General features: G+C 32.8%; 1 protein-coding gene across 8 annotated transcripts in view; it reads left to right on the top strand.

The window, feature by feature from the left end:
* The first annotated feature begins 317 nt into the window (after positions 1 to 317).
* Positions 318 to 13,435, top strand: part of myo (growth/differentiation factor myoglianin) — a 152,483-nt gene continuing 139,365 nt past the window's right edge. Inside the window, exons 1-2 of one of the 8 annotated variants that reach the window (XM_017634868.1) lie at positions 318 to 573; positions 654 to 1,000. Coding sequence is in view for 5 of the 8 variants with exons in the window: in XM_017634885.1 (XP_017490374.1) it covers positions 8,870 to 8,884 (15 nt within the window). In the remaining 3 variants the exon portion in view is untranslated. Of the gene's footprint in view, positions 574 to 653; positions 1,001 to 1,038; positions 1,263 to 2,271; positions 2,412 to 8,781; positions 8,885 to 13,435 lie in introns of those variants that run through there. The other 7 variants (XM_017634847.1, XM_017634832.1, XM_017634839.1 and 4 more) reach the window with 7 other exon arrangements.

Raw genomic sequence — 13,435 nt, 5'->3', positions numbered from 1 at the left:
TTTACATCTTTACGGTCCCCGCTATACGAAGGCACCGATGAAATATTTGTGTAAACCAGGTTGCTAAAATGTTTGGAGATACATATCTTATATTTTTAGCAAATACCTATTATTGTCGCGGAACCTACCAAAATCCAATCTAGCCTACCAACCTACCAAATGGAAAAAAACCTACCAGTTTTGGTAGGAAACCCCCATGTTTGGCAACACTGGTTGTTATACAATTTTCCAGTAAAATTTTGCTATTTGTTACTATACACACCTATTTTATGTAAGTACATAAGTATGTCTGCCCTACATATCTGCAACTAGGTCACCGTTTCCAGTATTGCAGGACTTTGCACTGATCTCGAAAATTGCCGTAGGACGATTTGCCGAATGGTTTGAGGAGCGTTCTATCCCCGGGAAGGACCCAGACCAGAAACCAGTTCAATTAAAAATTGTCCCGACTGTGTTTCTACCATGAGAAACTTTTTATAAAAGCATTTGTCTTTCGAAGGCGGTATGATATTGTTGGTCCCTCAATTTGTGGAATAAGTTCAAGACTGAAGAAAGCTCTGCGAAACACTTATCGTAAGTAAGCGCCAAATACCTATTCAGCCTTACATATCCTGAGTTTCGCCAGAAAACAAATTCACCCGAAATTTTTTCAGCCGCCCGTAGTGAATTCACATAGACGAAAAGTGAACGATTTCGGGCGAATATTAAACTCATCATAACGCTGATAAATGTAGCCACAACTAAAATGTCATCTCGGATAATTGAGTTCCTTTCCTGATCATATTTTTTCAATTGATTTTGTTGAGTATACAAATATACAAGAATGCTTATATACTTATGTAAGCGTACATGCATATTAAGGCAATCAGCGAGGATGACAAAAAGAAAGAAATTAGCTTTAATGTGTGATACGCAAATCTGAGTTATATATGTAGCTACGCAACAATAGCCATGACAACGGATCGCAATTCGTCAGATGTTCGTTGTCACCTAATAATAGGTATGTATGTCGTTATGTATTTTGAAGTTTGATTTAAGTATTATTTCTTACTCAGGCTGGTTAAGAGTTAAAGTTGCGTGCGTTAAGAATTATACCTCAAAGAACTATAAACAAGTAGTGCAAAAATAACTCGAAGGAATTGATTGCGCTACTCTCGCATGAATTATAAAGAAAATGGTGCGCTTGTAAATATTATTGGCTGGCAAATTTGTACGCTTTAATCACTAAAGTCTGATCCGAGCAAACATTTCTTGTGATTTGGGTAAAATTTATGACGAAGAGGTTAAAGGCAAAGAAACGGTTTATTGAAACAATTTACTTACGCATATTTTTACATGCATGCATATGGACATATGTATGTATGTGTGTTAATATGTTTGTACCTGCAAAAAATGGGACTAATCCGGGATGAATCTGGGAGCAATCGCAAAGGAGCATGCGACTAATATCACTTTTGATCTCTTTATATGGAATGAACTGATCGCTTTTGTTCGAGCATGTCCTATGAAGAGACTAATTGTTCACCTTTATACCCGAACGGGTATGAAAAGCGATTAGTCACTTGTAAAAAACCGGGGTGCTCAGTTTTGTTAGGCGAATACTCTCTCTGTGTGCCAACGCCGCACTTGAAATTTCATTGACTAAGTGCGTACATATCATTAAATCGTTAAAAGTATCCGTTAGAGATGAGTTGGGGACTAATTGATCTCCAATTATACCAATAAGGGATGAGTCGAGACTAATTGACCTCCATTAGTACCCGTATGAGACTAGTTGGGACTAATTAATGCCCAATTGTACCCGATTGAGAGTAATCTCGGAATACTCGCTTTAGAGATTAGTCGCACAATTTTTTGCAGGGTATGTATGTAGTTTCGAAGGTATGTAATTGTGTATGTACGTTCATACAATTAGGGCCAAATTCACAGTGCAATTTGGCAGTTAACTACAGATTTTCAGTACGCACTGTGAGTTTGGCCCTTAGAGTATCACCCACTTAACTGGGCATAAAAAATGCACGAGTTTTTCTTTATTTACCCGATGTTCGTTTAATTGAAAAATTCGTCCAATTGAAAAATCCTATTATGTTAAACGATTTTTATTAATCTAATTGGAGTTCAAACGCAAAATTTTACGAAACTGAAACAATGAAAATGACAAAATAACAATTGTATGTCCAAATATGTTCTAATACTGAGTATGTGCGCTAACGTTAAAACAAATGTAATGCCATGTAATTCTAATTCAATTTGGTCCGATTCCCTTTTAAGTACCTACCACCAGTTTTGGGTGAGGAGATGTATTAACCCTGCTGTAAATAAATAATGTAAAATGTTTTTAAACCAACGAAAATAAACAAAATAAAATCAGTCATGCGCTTTTGTTAAGCGTACTAAGTAAAATCTAAATGGTAAGTGTTTAATTTTCGTTGGAGGCATGTTTCTAAATATGTTCATTTCAGTAATTATCCTTACCATTTAGCTTTTAGAAACCCTGTTTTAAAATTTTTTCTTACATTATTTTATGTTGAACTCCTTATTTAAAATTTTTCCCCTAACGTGCTACATTTAACCCCAACAAATAAACAAATTTTTCAATAAATTTTGAATTCAATTAGGTAATATATATCCTGAATATAAACAAAATCGGACCATAGATACCGATTTTTTCAAATTATATCGACTCTCGCGCCACCTAACCGCTAAGTTTTTTATGGACTTATTTATACATATATGTATGTCAGTAATTTATATCAAAACCGCAAGTAATGAATATTATTTTAAGTACAACTCAAAAAATCCTGCTGAAAGAGAAATTCTGCATGCAGAATTTCATACTATGCATACTCCTTTGTTACTCAACCTACCTTCAGCGGCACTAATTCTTAGTTTTTAAGTTTTATTTAAAAATCAGGTTTAATTATTATTTTTTTTGTTTTATTTTTTACTTCAAAAATAGTTATATTTATTGCTTGGAAAGTAACCGTTATTGTTTGCCTTTTACTATTTTCATTCCTCAAGTGTTAAAAATTACTATCTTCTTTATATAGTATAAAGGAAAGTCGAGATATTTTGACCACCTAATCTCAAAAACTACTGAACGGATTTATACGAGATTTTTAAAATGTAATAATAAACGGGCTCGGCTTTTATATCGTCGCTGGAATAATGAAATAGTGTAACATGAAAAGTATAGTTTTGTGAAAAACGAATTGAAGTTTCTATAAACCATTACAAACCATACGGATACAATTTCAGTTTTCGGGAATAAATTAGTGAGCCAAAGAGATATTTAAGAAAACTAAAGATTTTTCTAATAGATTAAAGGATTGTCTATCCAATGGTGCAATTATCGAATAATAGTGTATGTGGCATTTACACTGTTTCTTTATTCGAGCGACGATATGTTCAATAATGTATTACTTTTTGAGTAGGGTTGCCCCTTTTTAAAAATTATAAGATCTTCACCGTTTGTTGGACTAAAAACTGAGGTACCAAGTGAAATGATATGGTCTCTGCATTTGCAATCAGTATTGTCACTTGAAAATATTTTTAGGTACCAAAACGCATACCAAATCAGTTTCCGAACTACCAAAATTTGTTCATTATTAAAACGAGATTTCTCGAGTTTGCGAGGTTTTTAGCTACACAAATTAGCAGTAAAAATTAAAACTGCACGTAATATTGTTTACAGTATTGGTTAATTATTCACACCAATCTTTCAGATTAAACAAAAGAAATTCGGGCCTTTAAAAAAAATAATTAAGTTATTTTATAAAAAACTTTTGTAAAATAAGTAAATATCTTTGAGATTGATTCAATTCATATCAAAAAATTTTTTTTTTGTGTGTGAATAAACAAAAGCAGACATTTTATGCATTTCAATAAAAAAAAATCCAAATTTGATTCAATTTGCATATACTCACCCTTTTTTATTACCAATACACTCACACCTTGCAAATTGCCTATCACCAATTTTTCTTTCAAGACAAGAGGTAATTTCTCGTTAATTTCAACAGCTAATCGGTTATAGCTTTGGAAAGTGAGTTTTTGTTTGCAGAAAATTGTCTGTTTAATAAAATAAAGAAAAAATAAAGAAATCTTATACGTGTAAGCAAAGTGAAAGCAGTGTTTTGAACGGGTAAACTTAAATTAAGCAAACAAATTTTAATGTTCAGTTTGATTGTATTTTCAAAACAATTTTGCCTACCAAAAGCTTCATCAAACCAACCAAGCTACCAACGGAGAATGAAGCTACCAATTTTGGTCCAATTGGACCAAAACGGCAACGCTGTTTGCAATAAGTTTTCATCTTTTGTTTGAGTGGGGTTGCCACCCATTTAAAAATTGTATATGTATAATAATACGCGAAGGCATTTTTTGTTAATTACATTAGATTTGCACATTTGATTAAATTAAAAAAAATTATGTGTCAAACGAAAAGGCGTGACCTTCCGATTTGCAGTAAAGTTTTATATTTCGAAGAGGATTGCAACCTGTGCGAAAAATTAAAAAAATTGGGGTCTCCGTTAGGTTACAAGAAAGGAGGTGTCAAATGAAAGGGCTTGGCCTCCAGATGCGCAATTATATATTATTTTTTTAGTAGGGTTGCAACCTGTTTAGTTGTCATCTTATTTAACATCCACACATTCAGCGCGTGGCGGAGCCTCGCGCATACGAGGCCGGCTAGTTAAAAATAAAATAGATTTAAAGAGCTTTATGAAGTGAGATTTTCAAACAAATTTTCGATTTAGGAAGTATTCTTTATTTTTTATGAATGTGGGCTTAGTTAATATATTTTCGAAAGTATTTAGAAAGTAGGTAAAGTATAGACTTTGTCCTGGAAATTTAATTTATAATCATATAACGCGAGTCTACATACCGCGCGAATCTTCAAAGGTGTTTTAATTCAAAATTTGTCGCAAAAAATATTCAAATACCGCATACTTACAAATCTTCCATAAAAACCATAAAAAGCAGAAATTTCTACAGTATTAACTTATAGTTTTAGGTGTTGTGAGAGGGAGTAATAAAACTAAATCACTTTGAAAGCGCTGTGAAGCACGCGGGCTATTTACTAGGTGAAGATATTTCTAAATCAAAATTTTCGAAAAAAATTTCGTATGGGTTTGATACCCATAGTGTAATATTTAACTAATCTTATCAATTTAACTGAATTAAATTTTCATATATTTTTGACAGGCATTTCAAAATTTCACTACTACTACTAGGGCTTCAGTGGTAGTGCATTTCAAATTTCACTACCACTATATGGTTAGTGATAGTGAAAAATTGTTTTCACTACCACTATGCACTTAGTGGTAATGCATTCCACTACCCGAATAGTGGTAATGAAATGCTCAGTGCATTGAAAGTTTAGTGCAGCGTGCCCAACCCTGGATACTGATATTTCAATATTTAATATTCTTATTAATTAAAGTAAAATTTTCAAACGGTGGTAACCATCCAAAAAAATATTTTCGTCTGTAAGCCTTCTTAAACCTCATCGTTTTACCAACTATACTGCAATATTTACTTTATCTTGTCAATTTACTTAAACTGAAATTTTCAAACAGGTGGCCACTCTAATTTTTTTTTTCTATATTTTAAGTTAGACCTCTAGTAATGCATCGGGGAAAACTGCATTAGTTTTTGAGTGTTGCGCATACAAACATACAGGCAAAAATTCCAAAAAATGGTTGATTTCGCTTCCGTTGCTCTAATAAAATCCCCCTATATACATTTTTCTTTAACTTTTATTAAAAAAAAAATAAAACCTTACTGCACATCTGGAGGTCCAGTCCTTTCATTTGACTACTCACTTTTTAGTCCAACGAACAGTCCACATCTTATAATATTTCGTATAGCCGACAACCCTTTTCCAAAAAATAAAACCTCATTGCACATCCGAAGACCCTATTTTTTAATTTTAATAACTGTGCAGATGTCATTAGCAAAAAATATCTTTCACGTGTTATATGTAATTTTTAAATAGGTGCCAACCCCACTAAAAAAAGCTTATTGCACATTCGGAAAACATATCCTTTCACTTGGTACCTCATTTTTTAATCCAATGAATGGTGAAAATATTATTATTTTTAGCAAGCTGGCAACCCTATTGAAAAAGTTATAAATTATTGAACATCTAGAGACCAAGCCTTTTCATTTCGTATCTCACTTTTTGTGATTCAACGAAGAGATCTTATAATGTTGTAGAGAGGTGGCAACTCTATAGAAATTCTTTGTACTAAAGATAATACTTTTATCGATACAGATTATATTAAGCAAAATATCGTCCAAATCTGTGTTGTAATTCTCGACATTAATAATAATAATAGATTGGCGCTTACTTATACATATGTCAGTGTTTGGCCGAGCTTCTCTGATTTGTGGCATTCGCCTTGATGTTGTCACACAAAGGGGAGGGACTTACAGTTTTACGCCGATTCCGAACGGCGATTGTATTTTTACGAGAAGCTGTTTTTTGTTTTTTATTTTTTGATGTTGGGTTGAACCGGGCTTGAACCAAGGTCCCGGTAGCGGTCGCACGTAAGAGATTCTTCTTCTTCTTAATTGGCGCTGTAACCGCATAAGCGATTTTGGCCGAGTTCAACAAAGCACGCCAGTCGTTTCTTTTCTGTGCGACCTGATGCCAATTGGAAATGCCAAGTGAAGCCAAGTCCTTCTCAACTTGGTTTTTCCATCGCAGTGGGGCCTCCCTCTTCCTCTGCTACCAAGAGCGGGTTCCGAGTTGAATACTTTCACAGCTGGAGCGTCGGTGTCTCGAACGACATGGCCAAGTGGAGCGGAGTTTTTTAATAGATGGCAACCCTATGCAGAAAAATAATACATTATTGTACATATAGAGGCTAAGTCTTTTCATTTCACAGTGACTTTTTATGATTGAATAGAGTAATTTTATTAATGGATGGCAACCCTATTCAAAAAAATAAAACATTAGTGCTTTTCTGGAGGCCAATCCCTTTCATTTGACGCCTCATCTTTTGTAATCCAACGAACGGTGTGGATCTTATAGTTTTTTAGACAGGTGGCAACCCTATTAAAATTCTAAATAAAAACGTCACTCTCCTATCGATACAGAGTATATTAGAGAAAACCGCGACAAAATCCGTTGAGTAGTTTTCGAGATTTTCGCGTACAAAGAATCTCGACTTTCCTTTATACTATGTATAGATAGAAGATAGAGAAGATATAGATAGATAAATAAGAAAAGTTTCTTACCCCTAGGGTTGCCAGATTCTGAAACGGAGAAAGGAGTACATTTCCATTTTCGATAGAAAAAAAAGCAGTACAAACAAAAAAAGAGTATTTTTTTTTTATTTTTTGCGCAATTTATTGTTACAAATTAGCAAAAGGTAAATATGTATATGTCTAGTCACATATTTGTGATCGTTTTCATTAATTAGGTATAAACAAACAAAGATATGTTAGCTATTATTTTTAAAGCAACAATGCATTTTAAAAATAAATTGCTAAATTCCACAAAAAAATCCAGACTCTTCCTGCACATACCTGGCTACGACCATGCTTAAACTTTGAGGATAGCCAGATATTTTAGTGACATAATCAGTACAGTTGGGATCAAAAATCAGTACAAAGCCATAAAATCGGTTAATTTTTAAGCGCCTTTTTCGTTTATTAACAATATAACAACCAAATAACAGCGCATTAATTTAACAAAAAATAACTAATAGACGTTTAAATACATATAGTATTATCAATATAAGAATTCATTAGTTTAAAACAAATCAAAAGTATTACGTATGCATGTACAGTTGTGTTCACAAAAATAGTAGTAAAGCTGACAAGTTTTGAATATTTTTCTTTCCTTACTGTAAGTTTTTATATTTTTTTATTATATTATTATTATTATTATTATTATTATTATTATTATTATTATTATTATTTTATATTTTTAGATTTAAATTTTTTATAAAAATATAGTTAATTTTATAACAAAACCCATATAAATTGAAGCCTCAAATTTTCTAGAAAATTTATAAAAATTTAAAAAACTTTAACAAATTTTTATCAAAATATCAACTTTTTGATCCGAATTTTTACAAAATTTTGCAGTACTCAGTTTTGTAGCACAATCAGTTCCTGGAGAAAATGAGCTGGAGTCAGAATTTGTTCGCATATTTTAAGCAAAATATTTAAAACATATTTAGTTAGTGTGCTTGTTAAATACAACATTCACATTAAAATGTTGACTGAAAGGTAAAATACCGAATTTTCGCTAAACAAATTTTCGAGTACGAATGAAATTATATAGTGTTAAATATGTTGTGCAAGCAAAATTACAGGTGGTCGAACATCAAAAATCAAAGTAAAGCTACATATATTATATCCAAGAGTCGGCAGTTTGGACCTTTTTCAAATTTTTAGAACTTACATTGCAAGAAGCACGAAAGCAGTCACCTTCCATAAGGTGTAAATCCTGTTAAATCTGCAAATCGTGAAGTAGGTACCTGGAACAGGGATATTATGTTGGGTTGAATTCGAACAGTTTTTATTTTGCGAAATGCTAGGAAACAATACAAATTGAATCTGACATATTTTGAATAATGGTTTCAATTTAATTAGCGCCGCATTTACACGTTCATTGCTTTCAATCTGCTCACTGCTACGAGTTGTCAAAAACCATTATTTTGAACGTGTTAACCTCAAGTAAATGTCATTTATACCAATTTGCAAAATGTAAAAATCAGTACAAACTCAAAAAATCAGTATATTTTGCGTACTGATTTCGGGTTCCTAAAAATCAGTACAATAAAAAAAAATCAGCACATGGCCACCCTAATCATATTCAGCTTTGCCTAGTTAAGTATTGTTCGCCTCACTATGAATGGCAAATTACAGGGTAAGTAAGCTTTATAACACTTTTTGTTTAAATCAAAAAACTTATGATGCAAAAGTGAGTATTTTACATAGTATGAGTGTAAACCGGATTTTTTGTGTAATCTACAATAACGTGGCTTTCTGGCGTTCAAATTTCTCAGTTCTTTATTGAACCATAACTGTGCACATACTCTTCAAATAGTTTACGTACAGTAAAATTAAAATGTGCAACGCTTTGCTCAACGTTTTCTTTGTATACAGGCCACGACAATTTAGACATAATCGTTTTTTAAAGTTGGCTTTCGAAAAATCAAAGCGAATATTTGGTTCGTATGTTTGGATACCGCAATTTCGACCATCGTTTATAATTTCGTAAGATAGCTCAATAGCAGGGTGGTAGACATCTTCGGGCAAAACTAGCGGGTCACACTTATTTGCAGCGGACTTATGCTAGGCACTAGCAGCGAACAAATCCGTCTTATTTGCGTGGTGCGCAAACAAATCAGACGGATTTGAAAATTTTCAAACTTTTCTGATTTGTTCGACCGTTAGTGGCGCAGTTCGCGAACATTAACCCATGCCGTCATATCAGTTTACTTTTAACCCATTTCGTCATATCAGGGTATTTGAACCAATGAAGTGAGCACATCGCGGGATATTGCAAGTAAGCGATTTTTAAAAGATTTTTTAATTTTTGAAGGGCCAATTCGCGATTTGGCAAAGTAAAAGTGAAAAATAGAGGGAAGTAGACAAAACTGCCACGCCACGATAGAAACTGTAAAAAAATCAGAGCATACGAGCCTGCTATAGGCGGGAGTTGCAAAATATTCGGAAAAGTGAGAAATCTGGAGCAGGCTCTGAAGATGTACATAAATATATGTGCTCACGTTGTGGTACTTTAAAAATCTATAATTTTTGCGGGACCGAGAATTGCAGCTTGAGGGCTTTTCGACGATGGAAGATTCTTTGGAAGAATATATTAGAAAATTAAGTGTAGTTTTTCATTTTAAATATTGCTTTTATTTTTCAGTTAACAATAGTAAATTATTGTTAGAATCAGGGTTGCCACTGACGAAAAGAAATACTTACCATCCACTCGAAAAAAATCTACCAAATCTTGAAAATATCTACCAATAACTTTTTTATAGTTATTTTAATAAAAAAAATAGTTTTGTTATATTTTTTAGTTATTTAAATTAAAACTATAATTTCTTTATTTTTTAGTTATTTCAATAAGAATTAAAATTGTTTTTAAGAAACTTTTTATTCAACTAATTATACGGTATTTGTATTTGTATTAATGGCATATTCTCAATTTCCTTCAACCAAGAGCGAAAGTGATGAAACTGAAGGCAACAAGGACAAACACAGTGATTCAAAAAAGCACTTGGTGATTTTTTTTAATAATCACAATGTTTTTCAAGTAAAAATGTTTTGTTGCTTTAACTAAATCCATAAAAATCAAGAAGTCAAGCTATATACAACATTTAGAAAAATTCAATAAATTTTCGGCTAAGTTTCGAATTTTTTACTCTGAATTTTTAGAACAATTTAAGGTATGGGGTTTTGCAAATAATATTTGAGTATAATTTTTTTGCCGCCAGTCTTGTGTGTTTTTTTTTACTTAACAATTTCCATTGATGACGAAAATGACGTTCATTTAATTTAAAGTAAATTTTTCTTTTTATTTAAATAATCATTTAAAATATTTAGGCAACCAAAAGCTCCTCGGGATTCCAGTAAGTAAAATGAGTTTTGAATGGAGCACGATATGTTCGCCTTATATCGATATACATTTATACGTATGTAAGTATATAAAAAGTGTGCAAAGAAATTTATAATGTAAAGATAACTACGAAAAATAAAGCGGGAACGAAAAGTTCAACAAAAATCTACCAAAATGAGAAAAAACTTACCGTTTTTACCAACCCAAATTTTTTCTACTAATTTTGGTAACTATTTACCAAAAGGGCAACCTGGTTATAATCTTAGCTTTGTCCCAGCAAACAATTAGGTTCGAAATACATTTAAGAGTGATTTGAAATCAAAGCCTTTCTCAAATGTCAAACGTTTGAAAATGATTTGATATTGATTTGAAAATTACAGCTTTCTCAATAAAAAGGGGAGTTTGATCTCCATTTGAGAATATGGTTAACTCTCAAATCAATTTCAACGGTTATTTATCAATTGTACTTCAAATGTGGAAATAAAATTTATTATAGGAAATATATATTTCATATTTATTTTTTCTTCGCGATGTACATATGTATGTACATAACAAAATAAACAATTAAGATAAAGCAATTTATATTAAATTCGTCTTGACGGGCTTCAGATTCTTCAATCCGCGCAAACATCAAATCCACTATTTGTGGGCTTTCTCTTTGAAAAATTTTTTTTATTCATTGTTTTTTTTTCAATTGATCTTAATTTTATTCTTACAAATTTTGANTAAACAATTAAGATAAAGCAATTTATATTAAATTCGTCTTGACGGGCTTCAGATTCTTCAATCCGCGCAAACATCAAATCCACTATTTGTGGGCTTTCTCTTTGAAAAATTTTTTTTATTCATTGTTTTTTTTTCAATTGATCTTAATTTTATTCTTACAAATTTTGATTTAACTGCGCATTTTTATATCGTTTGATACTTGACATCTTTCTTCTTAGCTTGGTTTTTACACAAGTTATTTTCTTACCATACTCAACCCCTTCCCCTACATAATATATTGAGCTACATAACAAAATAAGTATGGTCACATGTACATAAATGGCAGTTACCTATGGCATTATCGAAATTCCTAAATCAAAACAAGAAAAATATTTGCTACATGTCTCGCAGATATGTCTTGAGGAGAGATTCCTAAAGCAGTTAGTCTTTATAAAACACTTCATTTTCACTTGAGGTTTCAGTATTCCCAAATTCTCCACCGATATTATTTATATTCAGAATACAAATGCTGCTTTGTAACACATTTACCAAAAATCGCTGGTAACTTCCTGAAAAGAATACGAATGTTTTGAAACTAATTTGCGAAATTTCAATCCGTAAATTATCTCAAGAATTTGCCTTTTTGCCAAGGCTTTTCATCAATGGTCTTTGCGAATCGGCGCAAGTGTATTTGTAACATAGCCACAGCTACGCTACAGGAGATGAGATGTAATCCAAATTGAGGCTGCTATTGTTTTGCTATTACATCCTTCCATTTTCACTATTTTTCACCATTAAAATGGATTATTTATCACCAAAAAATTTAGGAGATATTTTTGGAGATAGCTAAAAATTCGGAAAAATGCTAGCTTTCCTATTTTAGCATTTTAGCGATGCCGAAAGTTAGAATCCGGCTGATGGGCGACACAGTTGGCTTTTTGATTTCGAAAATAACTTCATCAGCAAGAAACGCTATCTTTTCAGATCTAAATATTTCTAAATTGTTTTCCATAATTTTCATCTTTCTTTGATAAAGAATTGCAAAAGAGATGCGTTTTTTATTTTTTATTCATGGAACTTTCCAAAATATCAGCAGCACCAATTTTTTTTCAACATGGTTGCCAACCGAAAAAGGATTTTCTTTTTTCGAACATCCAATCACCCAAACTTCAAACAACCCGCCTTTTGTGATAGCATGATAGCCCAGAAAAAACCGTTTTCCTTGAAAACGGCTAAAAACGGCGGGTTAAGTATAATAAACTCGACTCATTACATCTTAGTTTATCCATTTCCGTTGCCGAAAGTTAAAAAAAATTGTCACTTTATGTAAGATAAAGTAATAAATGGAAATAAATCAGAAAATTTTTGAGGTTATGCAAATAAGTCAGTTTTATTTGCAACCAAATGATAGAAAGACACTTTTTAAATTGGGACATAGGTTCTCACTTATAGTTTTGTTTTCCATTTAAAATTTTCCCTTAATTATTCGAACTTTACAAAAAAAATTCACTTGAAACTTACAAAATAAACCGGTTGCGCAAACAACGTATCAATAAAGTTTTGGAGGTGTAACTTTGGTTTATTGCTGTCTTCTTCTTCTTCTTATTTGGCGCTGTAACCGCCTAAGCGATTTTGGCCGAGTCCAAAACAGCACGCCAGTCATTTCTCTTCTGTGCTAACTGACGCCAATTGAAAATGCCAAGTGAAGCCAAGTCCTTCTCCACCTGGTCTTTCCAACGCAGAGGAGGCCTTCCTCTTCCTCTGTTACCAGCATCGCGGCCCGCGTTGAATATTTTCAGAGCAGGAGCGTTTCTGTCCATCCGAACGACATGGCCAAGCCAGCGGAGCCGCTGAATTTTAATTCGCTGCACTATGTCTATATCGTTGTAAAGCTCATACAGCTCATCGTTAAATCGTCTGCGATATTCGCCATCACCAACGCGTAAAGGTCCGTAAATCTTTCGCAGAATCTTTCTCTCGAAAACTCCAAGAGCCGCCTCATCAGATGCTTTCATTGTCCATGCTTCCGCGCCATACACCAGCACAGGCATGATGAGTGACTTATAGAGTGTGATCTTTGTACGACGAGAGAGGACTTTACTTCTCAATTGCCTACTCAGCCCAAAGTAGCACTTGTTGGCA

This window comes from Rhagoletis zephyria, unplaced genomic scaffold (assembly GCF_001687245.7).
Source record: "Rhagoletis zephyria isolate East Lansing unplaced genomic scaffold, Rhagoletis_zephyria_1.1 Rzeph_scaffold_00117, whole genome shotgun sequence".
In the NCBI taxonomy this organism is placed as follows: domain Eukaryota; kingdom Metazoa; phylum Arthropoda; class Insecta; order Diptera; family Tephritidae; genus Rhagoletis; species Rhagoletis zephyria.
The sequence above is the reverse complement of the archived record's forward strand: the minus strand, read 5'-3'. Positions and strand labels throughout refer to the sequence as shown.